Source organism: Neopelma chrysocephalum, unplaced genomic scaffold, assembly GCF_003984885.1.
Source record: "Neopelma chrysocephalum unplaced genomic scaffold, ASM398488v2 Primary Assembly neopelma1_25, whole genome shotgun sequence".
Classification (NCBI taxonomy): Eukaryota; Metazoa; Chordata; class Aves; order Passeriformes; family Pipridae; genus Neopelma; species Neopelma chrysocephalum.
Genome location: NW_020897694.1, coordinates 8445788 through 8473628, shown reverse-complemented (window position 1 = coordinate 8473628; position 27841 = coordinate 8445788). Strand labels below are relative to the sequence as shown.

At 40.5% G+C, this 27841-nt stretch overlaps 1 protein-coding gene across 3 annotated transcripts; it reads left to right on the top strand.

Moving 5' to 3' along the window:
• Positions 1-380: 380 nt before the first annotated feature.
• HTR2A (5-hydroxytryptamine receptor 2A) lies at positions 381-26621 on the top strand. Of its 3 annotated transcripts, none has more exons than XM_027674361.1 (4): positions 381-479; positions 1287-1956; positions 6011-6211; positions 23793-26621. In XM_027674361.1, the coding sequence occupies exons 2-4, from the start codon at positions 1542-1544 to the stop codon at positions 24590-24592; spliced, it is 1416 nt and encodes a 471-aa protein (XP_027530162.1). In that variant the 5' UTR covers positions 381-479; positions 1287-1541; the 3' UTR covers positions 24593-26621. The 3 variants fall into 3 exon arrangements, with proteins under 3 accessions (XP_027530162.1, XP_027530161.1, XP_027530160.1); XM_027674360.1 differs by having other exon boundaries at positions 456-818; XM_027674359.1 differs by having other exon boundaries at positions 456-1956.
• The last annotated feature ends 1220 nt before the right edge of the window (positions 26622-27841 follow it).

Genomic DNA, 27841 nt, shown 5'->3' with positions numbered 1-27841 from the left:
AAAACTGAAGGAGACTGAATATTACACCTTTCTTTTAAGGCTGGTGTAATTTCCTCTCTATATGGAAAAAATTCTCATTTGTATTTTTCGGTATTACCTACCATATCTAATGTAGATACTACCAAATCTAATCTACCAAGCCTTAGATTTTTTTCTCTCTCAAGCCTGCATCCTGTAAATCCCTGTAATTGCATGCAGCTGTTTGTGAGCTACCCGCTGCAAATTGAAAGCATGCGTTGAAAAAGCCCCCAAGCAGAGAACCTCTGAAAAAGGAGGAGTTGAAAAAGCTGCTGATTTACCTAAAAGACCCTCTTTGGTCTGCTCTCCCCTGCCCTCCTCTCCCCTGCCCTCCTCTGCTGTCACTACCTTGTAGTTTATGACATCCAGATAGTGGGAGGTCTGACAACCCGAACAAGACAGCGAGCAAGAAATTCCATTCCTGTTGAAATCAGTAATTCCGAGGAGGAGGCTGCTTTTTTGTGAGTGTGTGCATGTGCTTTCTTTTGTGTCACCTCAAGAAGGGCTCCGATATTGTTATTACTTTAAATATAGCTTGCCCTGGGGCGGGGAAATGCACAAGGAAAGAGCCGGCAAGCAGCCTATCTCTCAGAAGAAAAGAGCAAGACTCGCAGCACAGGAACTGGCTTCACTCAAGTGTGCAGTTTAGAAGTCAAAAAACTATTTCAAATTGCAGCATTATGGAGGAGACTGAAGAAAAAGGGCACAAAACTGGCTAAATATAGTGAAGACTATGGTAAACCAGGGTACAAAGTGCATCTAACTGCAGTTTGAAAGTGGGCAATGCAAAGAAATGCAATGTAAGTCTTCCTTAAATTGTATTCTTTTGTAATAGTATCTAATTGTTTAATTTCCATTCCAAAACCATGCTGGCCAAAAAGTACGATTAGCCACAAAAATCAGCATGGAGCAGAATGTGTAATCTCTGATATGAGGCTGAAAATGATACTGAAATACAACAGAAGACAGAGACTATCAGCCATATTATGGAAGATGCACTATAAATAAGGGCATACTGAATTATTTCAACAGAAAGGTGCTGGATGGAATCTTTAATCAACTTTCTTAATAGGGAAGCAAGAGCTCTGCTGTTTAATATGGCAAGCTATTTTAATACTGCTGTGTTTAAAATTGTGTGATTACAGTTACCAATAGCAATAAGATGTAGCTCCAGAGGGGAGTCCTAGTGGTTGGAAAAGTTTTTTCTCTTTTATTTCTCCAACATCTTTGCTCTCTGAAGCCTCAAATCCACGTTCTCTATCCTACAGCCTGGTTTTGCTTTTCAGCTGGATTTTCAATGTATGCCACTGGACTTCCCATGGAACTGAAAACAAAACATTTCAGCTTTTGGAGTAATTCTGGTATGTTTTTCTACATCACGCTAGTGGCAAGAATACAGTCAGCAAAAGATTGTGCTCCCTCAACTTCTGGCATGGACAGCTGAGGAATATAATGCCCAATGGTGACACAGGGTGATAATTTCCTGTTTTTCACTATTTATCTCTGTGGTTTTGGACTTAACAATGGATATTCTTTGTGATGAGGAGAGCTCTGTGAACCCAACTGCAAACTCCTTCATACAAATAAATCAGGAGAGAAGACTCTACAGAAATGTTTATGGAGCTGGAGAGATTAATATATCGCATCTCATTAACTTGACTGTGGACTCTGAAAATCTAACCAATCTTTCATGTGAAAGTAACACGAGTCCACCGTGCTACTCTTCCCTGATTCAGCTTTCACAGAAAAACTGGCCAGCTTTGCTGACAGTGATAGTGATTGTTTTAACCATTGCTGGAAATATTCTTGTCATCATGGCTGTTTCACTGGAGAAAAAGCTACAGAATGCCACTAACTATTTTCTAATGTCACTTGCAATAGCTGATATGCTGCTGGGTTTCCTTGTCATGCCTGTGTCAATGTTAACCATTCTGTACGGTGAGTATTTGCTGTATAATCTGCATGTGTTGAGAAGCTTTAAACATTGCATGCACATCCTGTTGTAATTATTATTTCATTCTCTCACTACAGAAAATTGTAATCATTCCATGTAAGTTGAAATATATGTAACTGGTTGATGGATGGAATAGGTGAAGTACTTGAATCTTTTCCTACTTTATATTTCTAGTTACCGGCATTTAAATACAGGCCAGAACATTAGTTTATTACTCAATTGCTAAATGAATTGACTCAAAGTGTATATGAAGATGCTTTGTTTTCTTTATTGTTTTCAGGATTTTTACCCTGGTTTATAATTTTAATATTCCTAATAAAAATATAGGGTCCTGCCAGTTACTTTACTCTGCAAATATGCTCAGAAGCACCTTTAGATTCAAAGTAGGCAACCCTTCAATTATTTTTAATTAAGTAATACAAATGTAAATAATTTTCTTATTCCCAAGACCTTGCTTAGACATCTACTTACCACCAAATGCTGGAATAAATATTTTGAGAGTTAAAAAATGGATGGAAGAATTAATTCTGTCTAATTTTTTCAGTAACATTTACAAATGCAAAGCTATGATTTCTTAAGAGAAGTTATTTGAGAATTAAGTTAATAATGGCTCAGAGTTCGTGCCCTTGCAGGTGATAATTAGCAGCTCTTTCTTCTCATTTTCACCACGATCGCTTGCAGCAACCTCACATAGGAAAAAGCAGCACCCTATGTGTTCAGTAACAATATTGTCAGGCTGCTACTATCTCTAAACTTCAGAAATTAGTTTTCCAGTGCCACAACTGAATTTCTACAGTTCGAGAAGAAGCTAGACAACGTTAGGAGGAAAGTGAGATTGTTTACAAAGATTTCTATTGCTTCGCTATTTTGTGACTAAAGGTCTAAGCATGAACCTGTGACTTCAAGGGAGATTTCAATCAGAAAACTGAGAGTTTGTTTTCCATTTTCAGTATTTCTACGCAGACTGCCCTCCGCAGCATTTGCAAACTGTATTTAGCATCAGTGATGGTGTAACACTGTGATTTATTGTATTAGTGTGACATTACCTTTGGTGGGAGAAACAGTGTAAAGCAGAAATTGTCCGATGAGTGCGATTTCAGCCGTGCGCGATTCCCTGAGACAAGCAACAGGGACTCCTGCTGGCCAGGCTCCGCTGCCGAGGCAAGAGACGCCCGAAATCCGCGGCTTGGGAGGGAATTTGGGGGTTGGGGCGCTGGGTGTCTTTCCCACACGCCGCGAAACCGGAGTCCTCATCGCGGGGAAAGGTGGTACCGCCCTCCCTGGCGACGGCCGGCGCGGAGGAGCAGAAGGGCACCTAAAGACGTACGGGAGAGACTGTGTTGACTTTGCCTCCTCTCTTCCTGCTTTTTCCCTTGCAAGACCAGGAATGGAAGGCCTTTGCAGCGTAACCTGGAGTAGAAAATCCTCTAGTGGTGGACACAGGTACCAGGAGAGCCGTCTTGGTGTGGTGCACCGTCAACCTCCAGGATGACCAGTGATGGCACAGAGGGAAACCTCCCCTTACACAGCAGCATTTGCTTGGCCTCAGCTGCTTAACTTCAAACACATCACATGTTGACAGTCTTGAACCCAAACTGGCAGCCTTTGCACACACCTACTCTGCCAGGACACCTGGGTGCACAAGGGTGCTCTACCACCCTTTCCACAGCCCCTCAAAGGGATATGGTGACTGTTTTGCTCCAGGGAGATATGATTTTCTTCTTGAGAGCTTTACAGCTACCATGGGCAATTCTGGCTCTGGTGCCCAGCCATACCAGCTATGTGTCTGCCCCAGTCTGCACCTTTTGGGCCAGGCAGACTTCTCCATCCACTCCACAGCACCAGCCTCTGCTGGAAAAAAAGACACCCAGCAAGTCCTACCAAGATGGACTTGCCCACAGAGCAGAAAATTTCCTGGAGGATATTATCTACACCCTTCTGAAGTCTTACTGCATCCAGAGTTTTCTCCCTCATATTTTCCCCTCTTTTGAACCTGTAGACTTCAAGGAAGTTTATCTGGCAGATGCTGTTTTATCCTTGCCCCATCCAGGTTTATAGCAAGGACAAGAGGTCTAGAAGGATGTGACAAATATGTTCCCGAAGATCACTGAAGCAAGAGAACAGATGTATGTTGTCAAGTGTAAAAATACTTTAATGTTTTTCCCTGTGTAAACTGGCCTGGCCTAACAGAGGGATGCTACTGGGAAGTCATGCCCCTGAAAGCCAGCCATCATGTAACACACTCTGGAGACAGACTTCCCATTGAAAGACCAGAAATCATGATAAAACACATCCGTAAATGTTGTATGGCTTGTCAGGGTCAGCTCATATTAGAGCAATCCAAGAGCACCAAGAAAGATGTCTCCTCAGTGCCCACTGAGACTAAATTTAAGTAGGCACAGAGCTCCTCTGCCTCTCCCTCCATTCCTGCTGTTGCAAATCTTGTACTGTGTCTCCAAAGGAGACAGGCACTCCCCAAAATACTAGCATATTCTCACAATATGAGCTTTGTCATTGCCCCATGCCACACTGTCACAGGCCGCTTGGATAATATGCTCTAAATTAAATAACTAAATTAAATCAGATAAGGACATGGATAACTGCAAAACTTGTTCCAAGGAGAGTTATTAGTTATTCCCTGCAGGAATAGAAGGGCCTTCGAATAGGGGTCCTACGGGGTTCTGTTTAGCCTGGGTCTGCTCAGTACTGCTCCTAACAACTCATATAGTGTATGGAGTTTGAGCTTACACAGCTTTCTAAAAGCACCAAGCTGGGAGAGGTTACAAGCACTAAGAGAGGCAGGATGAGAATCATCAACAAGCATCTTGACCCCTGAAGAGAAAGTCTGAATTCAACAAACAACATTTAGTGAGGACAAATGCAAAAGTAAAGAAGCAAACCAACTTCTGCTGGGGAAATTTTTTCCAGGCTTCAAGAATGATGAAAAAGATCTGGCTGTCAAAATGTGTTGTAAGCTAAACATGCATCACTAGCATGATACTTTCATACAAAAGGCACTCATCATTCCAGGTTGCATAAGTAAAGACATTTTCTTCAACACCCATGAAGCAATCTTATATTTCACTTCGCAGTCAGGAGGCCTTTGCAAGAGTACTGAGTCCTGTTTTAGTCACTGAATGGTACACAAGATGCAGATAAATTAAACAGATTCTAGGGCAGAGAAAAAAGAAGGACAAGAGTTTTAAAAGCATGATCTGTAATAAAAAGATAAAGCACTTGGCTTTTCTTAGTCTGGAAAACAAAAAAAAAAGTGAACACAAAACTCAACAAGACATGATAGCCATCTTCCAATAGCCTCCAGAAAGGAAAGCAATCAATTAATCTTCATGGGTAGTGGAAAGAACAAGGAGAAAGGAAAGGCTTAATGTGCAGCAAAGAAGCAGTAGGGTTGGATATTGGTAAACGCTAATGCATCAGTTTTGCATTGCATTCCCTGGAGGAGCCTATCAGTATTCATTGATAGAGGGAATATCCTTATTCAAGTATGGTTGATGTTTAAAGATAGGTGAGATAAATATCACTTGTATGCAACAAAATAATTTTTTCTTCAGCTGCCACTAAATCCAAAGTTTCAGTTTCAGAATTCAGGCAGCTTTGCATATCAGCAGGTGTTGATAATGCAGTAATTATGTGGATAAAAAGTCCTGAAACAAAATTGAAAACTTGCGGGCTTACAATGACAAAATTGCTTCCCTTTCCATAGATTTGCTGCCAGAAATGGTTAATTATAGCATCAAGCATTAGTGTTATACAAATAGAATTAAAAAGAAAAAACATATGCTGCCTGTAGCCTGCGAAAGAGGCAGAGTTAACCCTGAATCTACAGAGTTAGAAGGCTGCAAGCAAATGAAAGTATTTTCTTTAAACAGTGTCAGGTAGCTTCTATTGAACCTACCACTTACTACTACTTAGTACTTACTACTATCCTCCTAGAAAGACATTCCCCACTAAGACGTATGTGTCACAACAAAAAATGTATGCCACATCTTTATCTGATGTCAGCTTTCTCTTGTGCAGGATACACATGGCCTCTACCTACAAAGCTCTGTGCCATTTGGATCTACTTGGATGTGCTTTTCTCCACTGCCTCCATCATGCATCTCTGTGCCATCTCACTGGATCGCTATATTGCCATTCGAAACCCCATCCACCACAGCCGGTTTAACTCAAGAACTAAGGCTTTTGCCAAAATAATTGCTGTTTGGACCATATCAGTTGGTAAGTGAGGTAATATTTCAGCATGTCATTGCAGATTTATAATTTTTGAGAGGATTTGACATATATACTGCAGTCAAAAACTTTATTCTCTGCCTGCGATATTTTGCTTTCAATAGTCTAAGAAGTGCCGTCATGTAGCAATTCTGCAATGGAAATCAACAACAATGGGAAATGGAGGAGAACTGAGCAGCACTGTCACTGAAAGAATATACATCAGTGATAGGACTATTGCATTGAAGTTTGTTTTAAAGATGTGTTTCTCATTTTGATTATCCATCATTACTCTAACATCTGAAAAGAAAAAGGGTATATCAACTGAAAAAAATATTTTGCTGTTTTATGTAAGTCAGTTGTTCCCAGTTTCTTATTAGGGTAATTTACTTAAAGATGTTTCTTATGGGCAGATCTTCTCTGCCTTTCTTGGTGCATATGGTGGGGAATTTATGCACCCTATTTAGGAGACAACAGATGCTCTGTGTACAGTGTGAATCAGAGGAGTTTCTCCAGAGGACAGTTCAGAGTTACAGTCTAAAGTCAGTGTTCTGAATGACCCAGTACACGAATCTCTTTTTGAACTGGCAAAACCCACATCCCCAAAACTAGGCATGGGAGCACTGTTCTTCCATTCCCATGGTGGCAGCATGTGCAGAGCAGTCTCATGGCATGGGAGGTGGAAGTTTGATGTGTGACGTCATCAGGGATTTCCTCACACACCTGGGGCAGAGGTTCTCAAATGCTTTGAAAACACAGTTCCCTTTCTGCTCTTCTGCTTTTGTAGACCTTTGAGCACTGGCAGCTCACTTATTCAGAGGCAGGAAAAATTCACTCTTTCACCCTGAAAGAAATGAGTGCTGTCAGCAATCAAAGGTAATTAGCTGCTTCCCTGGCTAATACAAATCATTGCAAGTGGTAATTGTGATCCCTTACCATTCTTCTGAGGGGAAGGAAAGGAGATGATGCCTGCCACTGATGCCTGCCTGCTGCTCTAAATCATCTCCTGACCTCCCCTGACTCCCACAGTCTGAGAAATAGCAGTCTGGGATTTATATGATTTAGCTGTATCTTCTGCTACACAGCGAGAAATAGTGTGAGCCCTCACTCAACAGGAGGATGTTGCATCCTCCAAGGCTTAATGAAGTTCAACTGCACCATGTGTGCCTTTGGGCACATAATTCAGCTGATTAGATGTAGATGTTTAGCAAAGGCCAGGTGAACCCCACCCTAAAAATGCCTAGCTCTCAACTATAAAGGAAACCTGTAGCAACTCAGATGTAGATGTCTTCATTTAGATTAGATGAATCATACCTTGTCTCTCTACAGTCACATTTTTTATCAGTCAAGTAGAAAACATATTAATTATTCTGTCCAGTTTTCTCAGTCTTTAAAAACCATAAAAAAGTCCGACAGTCCTTAAAATTGTATGTACTGTGTTTGTCCGCATTTGTGTGTGGCACCTCATGCTTAGTGTGTAAAATTACTATCCTTTTGAAACACAAATTCACCGAATGGTCAGAATGGCCATTCCAGAGGCAAACCAGTGGTCCAGCATGCTTAGTATCTTTTCTCAGACAGGGGCTTACTGCCAGAGTATCTGAATTAGCTACCTATTCAAATGAATCCATAAAAATATATTATTTAAGCCCTATTAGTTAGAAAATGGTTTATGTCCTGTAGCAGGACATAGCTTAATATTTAATTTCAAAAGTTACGACTTTTCTTTGCGGTAATAACTGATAACTTACCCATTGTAAAAACACCTTTTTAGCTCTCTAGAGAACTTTAACAGCAATAAGATAAGCTGCAGATATTTGTTATTACTATGGCAAGGTTCCTATTTATATAACTCTGAAAAGTACAACTTATTTTATTGGAAATTACTCAGCTGTGGCATGAGTGAAGGGGATGGAGTCCTGCTTTACTGAAGCTGGCTAAGGACACATGTAAGGGAACAGTGGATGTCAGGAAAACAGGTGGGCTGATAGGCTAAACTCCATCTCATTCACACATAGCCTGTCATCAAAAGAGTGAGAAAGTTAAATAGATATAAATGAATGCAGGCAAGCACACTGAGGTGGGCAGGAATGAAGTGGTGCTGAGCTGGTTTCTAGTCCCATGGAAGCAAGGGGCATGGGGAGATGAGTTGAAGGAAGACAGGTCAGTTCCCAGCCTGTGTCATGGATAAAATCTGGCAAATGGGATATGCACTGCAGAGTACAGACAGGGAAGAAAACACATAACAAGCTATAAAAAAGCTGATGGGCTAGTCACTGCCAGGCTGGACTGAGTTTACGCCATGGCACATCACTATATTATTAGGAAAAAAAAAACCATTATTTTAAGGAACCTTGACAGATCCCAGATCATCCATGCAACCTGCCGTGAGTCATTCATCAACCCTGTCCTCCTGACCTGCCGCCATCCAGCTCAGAATATGTAGGAAATGGGTTTCTGAAGGTTCTTTCTATATTGTTTACTAGTAGGACATGCTTCCTGAACAAAGAGGTGCTCTATGCATCATTTACCACTTTCTAGACTATCAGTGCTACTTAGAGTGACAGGGCTACAAATTATTTAACTCTTTGCATTTTCACATAGCTATGGCTGAGAACTCTCCCCAGGGTGAAGTGAGGGTGGTCAGGCGCTGACACAGTTTGCCCAGAGAAGTTGTGGATGCCCCACCCCTAGAAGTGTTCAAGGCCTGGTTGGATGGGGCTCTGAGCAACCTGGTCTAGTGGAAGGTGTCCTGCCATGGGAGGGGGGTTGGAACTAGAGGATCCTGAAGGTCCTTTCCAACACAAACCATTCTGTGATTCTATGATAGCTGGCACAGGCAGAGCCAGTATTGGGCACAACACAACCTGCACAGTGCACGGTGTGGCTGGCATCTGACTTACAAATTCAGATCAAAGGTTTTGCTCTCCAGCCTCAGATAGATATCTTTTGACTTCCCCATGCTTCTGCAGTTTGCAGCTGAGCTGGTGCCCTGTGAACTCTTTGATGTATTAGATGGAGGGTAAAAAGCAAGAGAAAGAAATGAAAGATGTTATATTCCCCTGTGCAGAGGTTCATTTTAGCAGAGGAAGAGGGGAAAACAGCCAACAGCTGTGTGTTGCCAGCACATTTAATAAGTTCCAGTGTCGATGCAAACAGGTCATGGCTTGACTGAACATCACTGATGAACACAGGAGTTTGTTGGATGCTACCTTCTACCACTCTCACTATGGAAACAAACTGTTTAATCCCACCACTTGTTTTTCAGTTTTCTGTCCTTCAACTCATCCTTTTTCTACAAGAGGATCTTTCTTCTTCTGACATTACAGTTTAATTTCTTTAACAGCCTTTGACGAAAGAGTCTTGTCAAAGCTTTGTAGAAATTCAGGAACATTACTTCAGCTGGATTACCCTTATCCACCTGCTTCACTGACTCCTGTAAATACTTGTAGATGATTTGTAGGGCCTGTAGAAGTTCTTGTAGTGCTTCCCCATCTACCCACATCTCCTTCATTATGACTTCTAATTTACCTAAGTAATTACACTTTTGTTCACTACATTTGTAATTTTCCTGCTATTCACTACATTCATAATTTTTTTCAGTTAATTGATCCAAAGACCAGTCAATCAGTGATTTTCCTTTCATTGGCTTCAGTGACATATGAAGCATTTTAAAAACAGCAGAAAAAAGCACAAATAGTTTGATTGACCTGACTTCTGAAATCTTGACTTTCTCAGTTTAAAAAAATAAATGTGTGCTAACATTTGTTTTTGCATTTAGTGGAAGAAAAGCATTTAGCCAGCAGCCTTTCTTTCACTAGACCATACAATGCCATAGGCAATCGGTTTAAAATAGATTCTAATTACTGTAACAGATTCTAATCGTGTCTTTAATTCTTAAATCATCCAGTACCCACAGTGGCTAGATAATTAGATTATTTGTAGCTGTTGAAGGCAAAAGCCCATTAAACCCTGAAAATTGTTCCATTTGTTTTAAAGCACAGAGGTCATTACTGAGAACAGGTGCAAAAAGCCAAAGCATTTCCCCTTGCTAGAAAAATTAGAATTTTGAATAGAACTGGAATCTATAGAATTGTAAATAGAGCCTATGCTAAAAATATGGGTAAAATACCTTTGAGTCCTAAGTGGGACTAACAAACGCATTGGTTTGCGAGAGGCTAACGGTGCATCATTCCCTCTTCCAAAAACCCTTGAAAGGGTCACATAAAAGACTTACAGTCATGAATGTAAAGTAGCTATATATACAACATTCCTCAGTTCTTGTTTCTCTCTATTCCTCTGTTAATGGTCTAAGTAATGTGAATTCTGATGAAACCCAAACACTCTAAGCTGAGTTTTCTCTTATCATTTCTCACTCAGCCTACACATCTGTTCACTGCCTTCAGGCAGTCTCTGCACTCCCCAGTCACTAACAACTTAGATTTATTCAGTACCTCTCATGCAGAAAAAAATTCCAACATCGAGCTGGATGAAGCTGGTAAAATACCTCCCACCACATAACTCTAAAATTTTGCCATTGCTTTTGAGACTTCAAAAATTAGAAATACTGTAGCATGTGAAACAACATTCTCCAAAGTCCAGGGTGAAGTTGCCTCCAGGTATACCAAACAAGCCCAGTGCAACTGAGCCCCTGATAATTTGGCAGCTTTTTGTTGACACAGAGGCTTACGCATCCTCCACAGGCAGCCTGCAATTTCTCTGCGTGACTTCTTGTTGTCCTACAGAGTATGAAGGGCCAGGGAACCAGCAGGGATTGGGAGAGTACAACCACCAGTGTCTCTGGATTGTGGTTTGCTGAAAACTTTGACCTCCTTTGGCTCACTCCTCCTTCGGCTCACTCCTCCTTCTGCCAAGGACAACTTTTATTTGAAAGTCCCTTTACAGTTTTCAAAAGGCACAAACAGTCAAGAGGTGGCAGGTTGGGAATCTCTGTCCCGAATTTTCTACGCATCCATTTCTTCCAGACAACATAATTTGCCATTTCATTCAAGTCTAATTTAGGGATGCCTTGGCATAGGAAAAGACAATTTCTTATAGCATGGAATATAGTGCCAAAATATATAAAATTGCAAAGAATTACACGCTGAATTGTACTCTGACAATATAGATTTAGAGTTGAGCACCTAAATTTGGAAGTGCTGCAGCTAAACTTGAAATACCTACTACACTGCCCTCTTTCCCATGTAGTCATACACTTCACTTCCATTTCTTCTTCTGAAAACTTGACTTTGCATTCTTAGCAGATTTTATAATCATTTCCTTAGTTAACAGGTCTTTTATTTTTATCATACTCTTGAAACCAGAGTTTGAGTATACTCAGAGTGAATATACTGTTTGCTCATTCCAGCTGGAGGATCTCAAGGGCAAACGTTGTAGATTTTTTTGTTTGGGTAATCCCCTGGAACCTTTAGCATTTGTGGACATAGATGCCACCATAAAAGGCTATAAAGATGTTGAGAAAAATTGTTGCACAACATATAGAGAAATTTGCATCAATTATAATGAAGGGAGTTGGCATGAAATTTCTTAAATAAAGTATTAGAGATTCAGAATCATCTCAGAAATAGAATCTTCATTCTATTACTTTATAGAGACACAGTGTATGAGGCTCAGTAGTTGGCAACAATTTTTTCAGTAGAAAGTTCATTGCCATACTGATGACTCCAACAGTAGTGACAACTAATGAATAAAAAAGCCCTTCATATATAGGTTGTCTGATGGAAGGTAAAATTCAGTTCCACGCAACTGACATTCATTGTTGTGATGCACATTTCTGAGTTGACTGACACATGTATTCTGGTTACGAGATGTTACTTAAGGTGGTTCTGAGAAAGAGACATAAATATCCTATTTACTTTCCTCATTGATGTCAATTATTCCCATATTTCCCATGTAACAGACTCCTTTACTTGATTTGTTGTTCCCAGAAGAGTGAACACATCTCACCCACCAGACCATCAGCTTACCATCCATATCTCCCTCTCATAACTGTGAAGGTTCAAAAAGCTTGCATTTTAAACTTGTTTATGTTTTTTTCATTATCTGACACAGACATGTTACTAACCTTATCATTTTCTTTAAGAAAAAAATGCTGAAAGGAATGTTAATGATTGAAATGCTTTCTGAATTCTCTGGATTTGGAAATACAGAGAATAAGAAACAACATAGGTTCATATGTCCATAGGGATACATTTCCAAACCAGACACAATGAGCAACCTGGCATACATCTGGATGGGGTAGAACACATTATACCAATAGATATGTATCATTAAATGAAGAATAATAAAAATAAAGAGTATTATGTATACATTTACAATATTCTTTGGGTAATTACATCAAGATGATATGAAGGTTTTTGCCTGTGAAAAAGGAACACACTCATCTTGTGAGCACTTCTTTTGCAAGAAACATTCTGCCTTACGGGTGAAAAAAGGAATGAGGAGTGGTTACAGCATTAGTATGTGGAGTTTCTTTCTGCTTTGGTTTTATTTTTAAAGGCAAGTTGTAAACGATAGAGCTGTATTTTTAATAGCAGAGCTATGTGGAAAGAACGTGGTTAGTCAAGGTACTGATGAAAGAATTTGTTAATTGTCTTTTTTGAAGACCACAAGGACCATGGTCCTCTTCCTCTTGAAGCTACAGGCAAAGAAACATTAATTTCGCTTGGTCCAGGCCTCTCTTATTGTCAGGTTTCTTTAAATGAATAAGTTGGTGGGTGACAATACGACCTACAATATGGCCAGTCTCTCTTTGTAGAATATATCAGAGATAGATATATCCATAAATGGAATGTTTTAAGAAAAAAGGCCATAACAGCATAGCATCTATTACAAATTACTCCCCCTTCTCTGAAAGGATGTACTTTTTAGCCAGTCATATTCCCAGCACAGTGTACAATACATACAAGTATCCATAATGGATTTCCCATGTGGAGGGGGAAGGATGAGTCTGGGTCTTATTGCAGGATACCCTTTTCTGCAGAAAGTGCAATGTGAGATGTTGCAAAATGCAGAAAGAACACATTCACAGGCTGCTCTAGTCTTTTTCCAGGAGGTCTGTACAATAGTACATGCTCAAAAGGGGATTCCATGTTGCCAAGAAGTTACTTGAGCATCTTTAGTCAGAGGAGTTGGGATTTCCACACAGCAGAAGCCACATACAGTAAAAATAAGCAGAAAAGAAGTGTGCAAGGAATTATGCTGGGAATTATAAACTCTGTCATCTGTACACTGTAATTGCATTTAATCATCTTCTAAATGAAAAATGCTGTTGATAAAGTAGCACTGTGTTGCATAAAAGAAAATGTCAAGAAGAAAGAAAATTTCATTCATTTAAAAATTATACAAAGCAATTTCACAACTTCTTTTATGCATTTTAAAGAATTAAATTTGACTTAAGCCAGATGTTGCATTTTTTGATTTTAAGAAAGATACATGTATTGCAGAATTCTACTTTCAAATGAAATCCTTACATTTATCCCAATTAGCAGGAATATTGCAAACTATCACATACCAAGGCTGTAATTACCTTTCCCCATGCATTTCCTGGCCTGGACCATTGTCATCCTTTCTAAGCAGAAGCCCAGTGAATAAGAGTCAGGGGTTTTGCTAGAACTGAGACAACATATTTCTAATTACCTGCAACAAATTTAGAAATACCTGTCAGCTGATTTCTCCTATGATGTCCTCCAGAGTCACTGATGGAGGATAGCCTGTTGAACTCCTAAGATGTCCTGAGAGCAGGCTGGGGTATTGTGATAAGGGCTGTCTTTTCTGGCTGTTCAAAACTGAAATCTGTGTATTTTACAGCATTCAATCCTGCTTTTATGTTGAAAGTAAATCACACCCACTGGGAAGACTTGTTTCTTTTTGGCAGAACATTGCCCTTGTTATCATTTTGTATTTGATCTGAGTTTTGAAATGTCAAATTGACCGCTACTGCTAGGATCACAGACTGAGCTGAACTGTGAATATCCTGACAAAAATACTATTTGGGTTTAGTTCTCAGGTGCACTGAGTGAGCAGTGTAAATTTCTCCTTACAAGCACAGAAGTACCCAGAAGTTTTAGGTGGAATGTTCACCAGTTAAAACCATCAGTGCCTTGCATATTACTACAGGACATGAGGAGATCCTTCCTGCATTTTTTGTTGCAAGGACAGTTTATGTATTAATTCTTCATTTTCAAGGTGCTTTGTGACATTTAGCAGAAAGATAACCCTAGGAATTATGCTATAGCACCCATAGATACCTGTAGATGGGAAATATGGGCAGATATGATTTATCCCTTTTTCACCTCTTCTTCAACCCTGTCTTCTAAATGTGACCAGGGCATTGACTGACTCCACAGAAGAGCAGTTCAGTCAGGCTGAAGGGCATTAGCCATAGGGTGGGCAGTGAAACATAAAGTACAACATCCTGAATCACGATCTGCAGACCAGTGCAGGCCTCTAAGCTGCTTCTCATTCTGTTTTTCCTTCCAAATTATCCATCGCATCAGGGCATCTACCCCGATAACTCTCCAGCCATTGCTTCAATCTCCTTGTATAATTAGTGATAAGCTGACCATTTGTCCAATCAGCAGCCTCTGCAAGCAACCACAAAAGAAGGCACGGAGAAAAATCTGGGACATGGTCTGAGGTCTACAAAGTCCAGAAGAATTACAGTTTTGGTTATCTGGAGCCTTCAGATGGAGTGTGAAATTGTTGTGAAAAAATAAAATTAAAACTTTAATCTGATAGCTACATTCAGTCTCCTTTTAACAAAACAAGGCCAAGCAGCACTGCTGAAGAACTCTCAGAGATACCAACAGAAATCTATTCCATTCAGTGGAGGATTAAGGCAGAGTTCAGTAAATTATCAACACTCAACAAGTCATATCATGTAATAATTAAAAGCTCAGAAGTATAAAAACTGAGATAGTAGAGGATCTTGTCACTTAGATTGCTCCAAGAGGCATCATGTTAGTTGCTTATGGTAGTGGAATATCTAAGATCTTTCCACAATTTCTAGCTTATTGCTACAATAAGTTTTCTACTGTGTGTGCAGCATGTATAGCACATAATAAATTAGCCCTGAGGACCCCTCAGGAGATTCATAGCTAAAAAGACAGACTGATAATGTGTGATCTAGGAGCATCCTGTAACAAAGATATGGTATTTCTTTCTTTCTCAAAGCACAATTATTCCCAAATCTATTGTCCTAGCAGGCAGAACAGGGAACATTGTGAAGCCATCCACCATGGAATACAGAGAGGTCCCACGCTAAACAGAAGGGATATCACAGGTGGCTGGAGTTGATCCCACACAGAGGCTCTTTTCAGATTAACATATTTACAGCTAGGCTGAAAACCTGCAGAACCTCTTGCAATTTTTCAGACTAAATATTCAGCTCTTTACTCATTACTTCTAATCACCATGGATGAAGGGGTTACACAGCTGACATCAGCCTATGTTCCCTGGAGGAGAACATCAAGCCCATCTCCTTTCCAACTCCCAGCTGATGGCAGGATGGTAGCTGCTATCTGTCTTTCTTGGACTTGGGCTCTGTTCAGCCAGCATCCCCTGGGCAAGCTGCTTTGTTGGCCTCCTGTCCAGGCTTAGCCAGACACCACCTTACTATCTACTCTTTCCAGGCCCAGGGACAATGATAAGTCTCAATCTCACCAAAGACCAGACTGCAAGAGGAGCAATTTCATCTCAGATGTGATGTGGCAATGTGGTACCAAAACACTGCTGAATGACTCCCGTAAATATTTCTTTGTCCCATCTCTGTTTGTCCCATCTCTCAGGATGGGCTAAGTTTTCACATGGGAAACACAAAGATGGTGCTTTCTCAGGTGAACAAGTTGTCTCTACATGGCGTGGTAGTATGCTTCTAACTGGGGATCAGGTTGAGTGGGTTCCTCTCGATCACTAAAGAGGAAAAGGATTTTTAGGCTGTCTCTATTATTGGCTTTTAACCTCCTGGACATCCTGGAGCTAAACCGCTCTATCTGGACTTCTGCTGCAAAAGCAGGCCCAGATACCTTCTTGTCTGCCTCTTCTTTCCCGTACATACATTTATAATGTCTTGTATTTACACAATAATCTACGCAAGGCAAAGACATTTACTTCTTGTTGAAAGGTTGACACCCTTACTGAGTCTAGGGCTGGGGTCTTCTGACATCTTTCTCCAGGTTTAACATCACTAAAATATTCATAATAAGACCATGAGGTCTAACCAAGAACAGTAAAAAGAAGGTTAATCAAATTCATGGCAGACCTGGCGAAGAAAATAGCATGTATTACACGTTATTTTCTTCTTGAGCCACATTGCACAAAATTCTATTTACTAGGCAGTTTGATATTTCTGACTTGTTCAGAAAAAGTTATATGCCCCTCAGTAGATATAAATGCTATAGTAAACAAGCAGATTGAATGTAAGTATGTGTCATCTAAAAGAAAATTTCTGTATAAATTGAGAAAGTCTTTTAATTTTCTGAGGTTTCTACATATTCTTTCTATTTACTGGCCCTTGAGGTGAAGGTTTTACCTGCAGGTGTCTCATACAGGCAGTATACTAACTCCAAGAAGGAAGACTTTTACTCTACAGAGACAGAATCACTGCAGAACTTCAGTTAAAATGAGGCAACGTGCAGTCACATGTTGAGAAGGTCATTACCTGGGAATAACTAGGAGCATGTTAGGAAACAACTAAAATAATTAATGTTCAGATGAGATACCAAGACTAGCTTTCAGATGTGTGACTGCCTCTCTGCTTATGAAAGACCAGACCAGGCAGCACAGCTTTGTCCAGCATTTTCTTATCCCTTGAAGGCTTCGCCTCTGCCCACTGCAGTCAGCAGACAGTGAAAGCAGCCTGTGCCAACCTGTGCGGGCACTAAATTAAGAGGGTTTGGTTGCAATAACAAGACTTTCTCTTTCAGCTCGTTCAGTTAAAACTGCTGGGATCTATTCACCATTGCTCTCTGCTGCACACATGAATGGCATCATCTGAAATCCCCAGTCCCTGGATCCTGGATCCTTTTTCAAAAGAAATTTCTTCAGGGCATTTATAAACCTTTATTTCTTTATTTATTTATTTCTAACTGTTTGATAAGCGTAGACTTCTATATGCCTCTGCTACTCCTTTTAGTGACTGAGTAACCATATTACACAGAGGGTTAACAACTTCTCTCCCTTTGAGATCTCTGTGAGAAGCCAATAAGCACATTGGCAGAAGCCTTAACCCAAACCAAAGATAATCTCACTAGCTGAAAAGCCAAGACTGTCTTTGTGAAGAGGCTCCACTGGAAATTACTATGCAAAAGTTCTGGAAAATCCAACAAGAAAATAAGAAGGACCAGACTGTAAACAAGTCCTGCAGTCACAACTAACAAAGAGGATTTGAGGTGTGTATAGGCAGGAAAAGCACTTAAAGTCAAAAGCAAAAAGACTGCTTCCTGCTTGCTGCCTTTGGGCTGTTTGCACATTTTATAAGTGAATAGGATTACACCACAGCAGCAAGTGACTCCATCAGCTGTTGCCTCTCTCATAACTGACCCTGCTCTGAGCCCTGGGTTTCTAATCACTTAGGTCAAAAAAGGCATACCTGTCCTTCATTTCTTGCACTGTCCTCCTGGTAATTCTCCTCTAATCACATTTCTATTTAATTTATTATCACATTCCTATAAATTAATTTGGAGAGGCACATCTCTACTCTTGTAAGAAATAGGCTTCAGGAGTGAGGACATAAATGAGAAACATATTAGGAAGACACAGAGTTCTCTGATTTTGTTTTTCTGAAGTGAAATAGATGATTTATGCTATAAATGATCAATTACAATAATTTTCACACATAAAAGGAATTTAATCCATCTTCTACTAGGCTAAATAATATGTTTCCTTAGAGATTTTCCAAGCTGCCAAGAACAAAACCATTTTAAAATTAATAGAGTAATCCAAGTATTACCTGGCACCCCCTATGTGAAGTTAAATTCAAATTAGTTTTCCTTTCAGTTGTATTAAATAGAAGATGTGTGACCAAATAAAGTGTTCCAAGGGAAAGACACAGAAAATCGTCTGTGTGTGCCCTTGAATAAAGGACTAAATTTAGTTTATAAACAGTGATATGGAAAATGTCTGGACCCACTCTGATTCCAGTCCTGTGAGGACAACCTCTCAGGGTTCAGAAAGGAGACAATACTCCACCAGCATTATGACTCACTTAGCTCTTGAAGAAATCCATATGAAACAAGTATTATGTGGAGATTTGTGAGAGAAAGCTCCTCACCCACTCCTGCCCCCACCAACACATGTACCTACGGTTAGGGAAGAATTCCGTGCTTGTCTCACACGTGAGAAGAAATTCTAGCCCAGGACTTTGGGGACACTGCCACACTGCCTAGGAAAGGCAGAAGTTTTTTAACATTCATGCTAACTAGGTGCAGCCTCAGATGGTGGTTCTCAGTCCACCCAGAGCTTTTCAACATCCCTTCTCCCCAGGTGGAAATTTCTGCTTCTGCACTGCCACCCAGTAGCAAACTGCACAACCTTGCTATTGAAAATGTGGCTGGCACTGTTTTGGCAGCAGAAAATTATAACAGTGAAAGGTTTGCTATGACTGGAAAGGAATTGATTGGGAACATTTTAAGGTGCATGAAGAAAAAACAGCTAGGTGTTTGCAGCTCTGGGGAAATGATGACTCCCACACTAGGGAGTGCTAAGCACCAAGCAGAGACACGGAGCCAGACTGAGTGGCTCTTCTGCAGATGTTTAAATGAAAGTAGCTATGGTTAAACTCCAGCTCCTGATATAAGATTCAGGCATATTTACATCCTGGATACTCAGGGGAGGACACGGTCCATAGTCCTCCCTCTGCAAGTGGCTGACTGTGGCTTGTGTTCCTAGAGCAAGCAAACACACACCATGGTAGCCCAAATGAATAAATACTATTATGTGTGGTTATTTAAGTAAAAAATATCGAAAATAATATGATGGTAGTGTGCAACAAGGAAATTTTTATACAACATGAAACTGATAGTATGCCTTGTATGACTTGGGATGTAGCAGGCGAGTGTACATGGACTACTGTTTGTTGTTTGAATGTGTAGATGTACCAAAGAGCAACATTTTCTGAGTACAAAAAGGCATCAGATATTGGGCATGGGCCTTTGTAAAGAAATTAGACAGTATTGCCATACTGAGCTGCTTGAAGGAGAGACTGGTTTCTCCAAACAGAAATCCTTTCAGATTCAGTGTCACAGCAGTGAGCCATGAGCTGGCCTGTAACCTGGTATGTCTGAATCAATGTGAGTGCTAAAACTTCGGATGGGGAGGTTTTTTTTCTTTTTCATGAGAAGGTGAACTTAGGTGCCAAATTTTATTGAGAAACTGTAATGACGTTTCAAAAAGGTGATTTCTATCCCTTGGACATTTATCAAGGTACATGGTATTAAGGCTCATTTGTATTAAAATCATTTGAAATGGATACATGTGAGGTGAAAGCATGTGACTGACAGTTTCTGCTTGAAGGAGACTTCACAAAAGGAACTTTGACCTTATCAGTTCACCCTAAGTAACACAAGTGTGCCATCCTGCAGGGCATATTGTAAATTCTAGCTTTAATTTATTGATAGCCTCAGCAGCTCAAGGCAGCTGCAAACCCAGTTTACCTGTCCAGCTAAAGCGGTTTTATGGCTGTCGTATACCTCTGAAGTCAGCAATGTGTTCCACTAAATCAACCTTTGTCAATTTTACCAGGCTTTTTGAGAGAACAAAAAGAAGGATGCCATTGCTTTACTTCGTAACCTTTGGTGTTTTCAAGAGCCTTTTGTCATTCTAAAATTGTGCCCAAATGCTTGAGGTTTAATGCAGGATTTATTACTGCTCTTTATTGTTTGGGATCTGCTGTGTGGTTTATTAAAATCCCTAGTTTGAGACAGCCACCTTGTATAAATCAAGCTATATAAATAAATCACCTTGTATCAGAGGAACATAATATTTAGAATTTGTCCACAAGGGAAAATGTTTAAAGTGGGAATGTCAACTGGAAATGGAGTGGCTGATGTACCTTCAGAGCTTGGATGGATGCTCCCATTCTGTGCTGAATGCTTCCTCGTGCTTCAGTTTAGTTTGTTTTGGAAGCCAAGAAAGATAAACCATAAAAAAGCCCTCAGGGGATAACTAGATTTTTTCCAGACTAACCTTGGGCTGGTGGGAGCCAGGAACATGGAATGGGCAGGGTGTGGAATAGCTGTTCCATTACAGCCCTATCAAGTTGTTTCATCTGGATCTTCTGTTTGGACATGCTCCATTTCCCAAATATGCATTTGTCCCTACCTGGTAGCACTGCATGACCCTTTCCTGTGAAGCTTATTTCCTTCTTATGACGTTTGAATGCTCAGGCACCATCTGTATCTTCTTAAATGTCCACAGTCACCAAGAGCAGGGAGTTGGAAAGCAAGGACCATAAACCAGCAAGGAATTATACTTCTGAAGCATCAAGACGAAATACATCACTGAGCTTCAAGTTTTAAAGAATTCATTCAGTCAGCTGCAACAATGCTAACACAACTTATACCAGGACTTTTGTTACGGATTTACAGGACAAACTTGATCTTGACCAAACCTCAGTGACGTGTGGGTGATGTTCTTGGCCATATGTGACGCTTCCTAAAAATTCTATCATAATAGTGGATGCGGATTGCACATGGAAGCTCCTTTATTTACAGTTTAAACATGACTGCCTTTGAATTTGATCCCTGGGTCCTCATAGGATTTGCTATACTCATGCTGCAGAAGCCAAAACCCACCTTTTGAAGAGGGACAAACTCTGCTTCTTTCAGGAAGGGAGCAGTAAGTTTAGTCCCTGTAGAGATAGAAAAAGAGAAAAATGGGCTGGAAGTTTATTTATTCCATGCAGGAATGCCATGATATAATTTGTGGGATCCCCTGCATCAGCTGAACTGGGGCATATACAAAAAACAGGCTACAGCTGTTCATGTTCTTTGCCACTGAAATGTGTTACCTCTGCTGTTTTCAACCTGTACAGTCCTCTTACCTGTGGCTGTAGGGGAAAGACGCCTTGAATGGTCACTCAGAAAAATTTACGTGACTAGCAATGCCTTCTACAGCTCTGCTGGGTGCAGCACTTTTGTGCTTTTTAATGGAATGACAAGGAAATGTGGAAACTTCAGCTGCAAGCTGAAGCTCATTTCCATTTTTTAAAGCCAGAAATCTGGGTTTAGATGCCAGTCTCCAGAAGCTGCTAACAACAAAACAAAGCATTTGGGGATTTGCTGCTCTTGTGTTTCAGGTGAGGAGTTGTAACTGACTTAGGCCCTCTACTTGAAAAAGCATGCAATTATGCTAAAATTTTCCTCTTTCTAGTGCTGCTGCCTCTGCACTCATGCCTCCTCATGCAGCTGAACCATAAGGTAGTAATGAAAGCCATCTTTTAACTCTGTCAATACCATTGTTTATTTTATCTCTGCAGTTCACACTAGGTCTTTGACTGAAATATAAAAACAGCCTTGCTGTTATCAGCACAGGGCAGAAGCAGACTGGAAACTTGTGGTGTTGCTCTGACTAATGCTGTGTCTTCATGCAGCTGAAGTGTAATGCTGGAAGACACTGTGTGCCTTCATCACCCCTTCAACTCATCCTAAAAAAGAAAAGGAACTTCAAAGCATTCCTCATTTCCCTGGAGGTGCTCAGCACCACAGATTACTCAGCTGCAGCTGGGCAGTCTGGCTTCTGCAGGTGACCTCTTCCTCCATGCTGTCAGTCAGATTAACTTGACCTTTTTAGCCAGAAGCTTTCCTGGAGTCGCTTGCAGCTTCTGTCAGCTCAACTCAGAAGGTGCCACACACTGCACAAGTTTGCATATTAGCCACTGGCTTCTCCTAGTGCAAGTTCAAGCATTTAGAGCTTGTGCAGCAGGAGCAGAAAGGGTAACACCACAGGCTCTCCACCAGCTTCTGCCCTGGGCAGATAAGAGCAGCACTTTTCTAAACTGGCCTGAGACATTGCCATGACTCAGTTCAAAGTTGCACAGATAAACTAAGCTATAGTGTTCTTAGAAAAATAAAGGTCTTTGTAGAAGTTCCAGAAGCACCAAAAGACTGAAGCATTTGAAGGGAATAATAGTCTAATATTATTATTACTGTTATTATTATTTTTTGTATTGAGCCTGTACTCCACAGCCTTCCTCTAGGACTGGAGGTGTTGCACTGGGCACTGGAAGTGTGTGAAATGAAGAGATAGCCTATGCTTTTAAAGGGTTCCCAGTCTAAGCACCAGAGTGGGAAGAAGGGAAAGAGAGGTAGAGGAAGGTACCATTGAAAAGCTGATGTTTCAGGACTTATCTGTGAACCAGTAGGGACATTCTCAGGCATACACTGAACAAAGTAGGGCACATCATCCTCCTCACATCATAAGAAATTCTTCTCTAATTAATGTTTTTCTTCCTCATAAGCCAAATACAGTGACTGGGATTTCTGTTAAAAAATGCAAATGGGACTGAAGCTCCCAGATTATGCTAACTTTCCACAGGAATCAGACTCCTAGCTGCTTTTATCCAAACAGGGCTGCATTATCACCCCCTGCTTCACAACTCCACTTCTGCTGTCTTCACAGCACATCATCCCTTTCACTGTCTGAACATTGCCTCTCATCGAGAGACAGCATGGAGGGGAAGAGACAAATGCTGATAAAAACCCAAAAACAACAACCAAAGAAACAGCAGCTGTTTGATTTTGCCCAGGCACTAGCAGCATTTGCAGAAGTCTGTGAGGAAATGGCTGAGTAGGTTGAAGCAGACAGAGCAGCCCAAGGAGAATGGACTTCATCCCCTTGCCTTACCATTCATGACAAGGCAAGGATGCAGCACATGCTCCAGGGGAGCATGTTTGCATAGCTGTGCGTTGAGAGGGCAACCTCTAGCATTTGGCAATACTGTGAAAGGACCTCTGCAGTTCTGAGGGGAAACCACACCTCAGCCCTGCCTGTCTCTCAGGGCTTAACTTGTCCCAATTGTTCATTGCCATTTCCATCGCCATGGAAAGTTTTTTTTAGCATTTAGACTACATTGACTGTATGGAGATTACAGGAAGAGAAGGGAAAGACCCAATGAAAGATTACTCATAGACCTACTATAAAAAATTATCATTTTTCCTAACACCAGGATTTCCCAGCCTACACAGAAACCAGTACCAGAACAGTTCTAATCCTCTACTGTGAAACAGTCCAAGATCACTCTCAAGCCACTTCAGAAAAGAAAGACGGTATCATCCTGATCATAGTTCATAAAAGCCTTTGCAAATGTGGCAGGAACCAAGGAGTAAGTCTGGAGATCATTATTAGGGGACAAAATCCAAGAATTTAAGGAGTTATGCTTTTGTGGCTACCATGTGTCATGGGACAGTTGGATGTAAACAAATGTATTCTACCTGTGGCTGAGGTAATATGCTAAGATCACCTCAGCCAAAGGTAGAACACAGGTAGATGTTTGTTTATTTTATTCTTGGAGACCGGAAATGTTGTTTTTCATTATTGTGTTTAATCTCTTCTTTCTCTGATCCACCTTCAGGTATCTCCATGCCTATACCCGTCTTTGGACTACAAGATAAATCCAAAGTGTTTAAGAATTGCAGCTGCTTACTTGCAGACGAGAATTTTGTTCTAGTAGGCTCTTTTGTGGCATTCTTCATCCCTCTGACCATCATGGTAGTCACTTACTTTTTAACCATCAAGTCGCTGCAGAAGGAAGCTATGCTATGTGTGAATGACATTGGCCCAAAGACCAAGTTTGCTTCATTTAGCTTCCTCCCTCAGAGTTCCCTGTCCTCAGAAAAACTCTTTCAGCGCTCCTTGAACAGAGACATGGGGACTTCTGGGAGAAGAACCATGCAATCTATCAGCAATGAGCAGAAGGCTTCCAAGGTTCTTGGCATTGTCTTCTTTCTGTTTGTTGTGATGTGGTGTCCATTTTTCATCACCAATGTGATGGCTGTAATTTGCAAGGAGTCATGCAATGAAAAAGTCATTGGAGGACTCCTTAACATATTTGTTTGGATTGGTTACCTTTCTTCAGCTGTCAACCCACTCGTATATACACTGTTCAATAAAACCTACCGCTCAGCTTTCTCTCGTTACATTCAGTGTCGCTACAAGGAGGAGAAGAAACCTTTCCAGCTGATTTTAGTGAACACTATCCCAGCACTTGCATATGATTCCAGCCAGCTCCAGCTAGCACAAATGAAGAGTTTGAAAAAGGAGGCAAAAATGATGGCTAAGGATTACTCAATGGTCACAATAGGAATACATCATTTGGATGGTACATCTAAGGGAAGTATCAGCCCAGGGAACGAAAAGGTTAGTGGTGTGTGATGGCTGGCAGCTGCCATGACAACCACTGTGCGTTCGCTGAAAATTTCACCTGGCTGGGAGAAGCTCTGATAGCTTAGGAAAATCAGCCCTATTCAAGAGACTTTCCAATAACATCATATACTCCTCATACTACCCTGTGGATGAAAAACAGGGTTTTAATGGTATCAAATGTGCAATTTTTTTTCATACAGTACTTTGGCTGTTTTCAAGTACAGGTTTTATTAAACTTATTTTTTTAATATTCTAAAGGACATATTTCTTAAAGAAAAAATGCAATTTCTGGTACTATAATATGGACTGTGAAGAAACTTACGCATTTCTTTTCTCTTTGCAAATGAAACCTAAGCTGTCCTTTAATGTTCTTGCAGAGTAGGCTCCAGCTAGTTTGTCTTGCTACAATCGAGTTTTGTTATCATTAACTGAATGAGCACTTTACCAAATTTTAAATAAAATGATGGTTAATTTGCTAATATATATTTAAAATAAATTTTAAACTATTAAAGAAAATCTATTAAAACTGCTATAGATTAATTATATGAGCTTTTTTTTAACTGTTTTATGGTTATGTTTTCCTTCTGAGTAACCATTCTGAAATGTCACTGGGCTTTTCTGCCATTTGTTCTGTATTTCAAATTAGGAATCTTCAGAAAGAAATTATACTTAAATGATCCTTTGTTTCTACCACCATTTGTAATCTTTATTTTATGCATTGTACTTTATTTCTGTTCAAAAATTTCATGTGTTCCTGTTTCATGTGTTCAGCTTAAAAGTTGAAAGTAATATTTTCAAAAGTAATTATATGGATTGATTCCCTGCTCCTTCCCACTGGTGTTGTCAGGGAAGTAAGGTGAGAGAAGACTGAAAAACCAGGAACAACATTGCTAAATAATTTCAGGAATTGTTCCAGGTCCGTGCCTCTGTTCGATTCTAACAAAGGCTGATTTAAGTAATTTCAGAGGAATTTTTGCATGAGTAAAGCTTTCAGTAAAAGATTGCAGCAGATCATCTCTCATTGTTTTTGGTTTAAAAAGGCCATTTTGAAGAATGTCCTCCTGGTTTTGTTTTAGGGTTTGTAGAGCCAGAATTATTAGAAAACTGTTAGTTGCTAAAAATTGTTTTCCCTAGTTTTGCTGTATTGCTGTTAAGGCAGATTGCTCAGGAATGGTCAGTAGCTTGCACTACTAGGACTCAGCCTTAATGAAATATGTATGGGTAAATGGGGCTCTCTTGAAATATAACAGGACTTTTAAGTGGCACTGTATTCCACCTGCATAGTTCCAAGGGCAGAATACATTCCATAAAGAATATAAAGTCCATTGTTTGACAGACACGCCTAGTCAAGAAACTCCTTTCTTTTGGGCATCACAGCCAATGTCACTGAAGCCAGTGGGACTTTGCTGCAGAGAAGAAATATAAATGTCGCATTCACCGACAAAACTTAAATCCAAGCATTTGATTCATTTCATGAATTTTGCAGCCATAATCTCATCAGGACCAGGATGTATTCCAGTTTCTCTGGATAAAGCACTGCCCATCCAGAAACCAAACTCCAATACCTTTACCAGTCCTTCCCTTGAAGTTTTCAGTTTTCACAGAACAATTGAATTTCCACTAAGTCAAAGAAAGAGAGAGACAGAGAGAAACTGAATCTGATTGTAGCCTACTAGCTGGAAGTCTTTGGAAGAAGACTTTTAGCTTAAGATACTGATCTGTGAGAGACAAGGTCTTAAAAGTTGGCTGGGTATTTGACTGAATTCAAAGAAACCAATTTTGTTGTTATATGTACTGTATAACTACATCTGCTAGTTTTATGAGCCCTTTCCTCCAAAGTGGGAAAGTCAGAGCCACCATGCACTGGTCACACAGGAGCTCTGCATGCCTATGGTGACACTGACTCATTCCACAGGCCTCAGCCTCCATCTCTGGGTCTAAGTGTCATGCTGTAGCCCTGTTGCAGTGATGCCTGTCATCTATCAGCTCGCAGTCATTAATGGCTTTCCCCTGGGAACAGGCACCTCAGGGAATAAGTAGGCAGATGTAGCAGTAAATCTGCATTATATGAGAAACTGTGGTTTAAACATGTCTCAATAAAACCAAAGGTCTTTTGTGAGTAGAGGTCTGAGGCTCAACGTCTGCCACCAAACCAGATTGCCTTCATACGATGATAGGGGATTGAAGGCCTTTAAACTTGTGTGTGAGAGGAGAGGAAACACAGAGGCTTCCACCAGTGGAGGGAATTGCCACATTTTGTGCCTGTCTTGATGCAAGTTTCTCTGACCTTGCAAGAGAAAGAAGTAGATGGGACAGACAGCTTTTCGGTCTTACTGCCCATTTGTGCCAGGGAACAAAGCCTACCTGCATACTGTATGATGCATATGGCCCTGCACTTCTCCAGGGCTCAATTCCTCCCAGGACTCCTGAGGCTCCAGTTGCTGGTCTGCGCAGTCTCCTTCACCAGCTTGCACTCGGTAAACTGTTATTGAACATTTAACAATCACAGCTTATGCTCTCCGCTTACTCTCTGCATTTCACCCGTGTGGCAGAGCAGATCAGCTCGCCATTTCTCTTTCATTTCACCTTCTGTTCCTCTTTCACAACGTCAAATTGCTCAGGTTGCAAATACTGACAGGGAATACTTCACTACAATCAGAGAGAGTTTCAATTACTGGCTTGAGGTTTCATTAGAAAATGACTCTGAACAATCATTTTTTTCCAGCTTATTAAAATAAAACCTATGTTTTGGACCTAAGAGGATTGACAGTATTTCTTTAATTGACAGCCGGAGATAACATTTATTTTTTGCTTAGAAGCAGGGATAACTGATGCCTGACATTTTGGTTCTTTGAGCACTCAGGAGGTTTTATTGAGTGATCACCAGCTTTTGCCTAAGAAGCCTCTCAAAGCCAAGAATGCACAGCAGTTAAAGACCAATATCTCCAGCTCTTTATGGACATTTTTGACAGTTTAGTGAGGCCTGATTCTGCCATCTTGCACCAAAATGTTAACGGATTTTTGTGCAGTTTGCCTTAGTGAGGATGACAGTCAGGATCTGAATTTGTTCTAGGCGCCATACCAGATCTGCAGGAGGTTGTTCATCAGTGGATAGCAATTAATAGACTCATTATGCTGCAAAGGTGACAAAGTTCAGCTGTTTTAAACCAGGATTTACAGCACTGGGCCCACACTTGGGATGAACACCACAGTTTAGTATGACCAGCTTCAAAACAACACTTCCATCTTGCAAAAAAA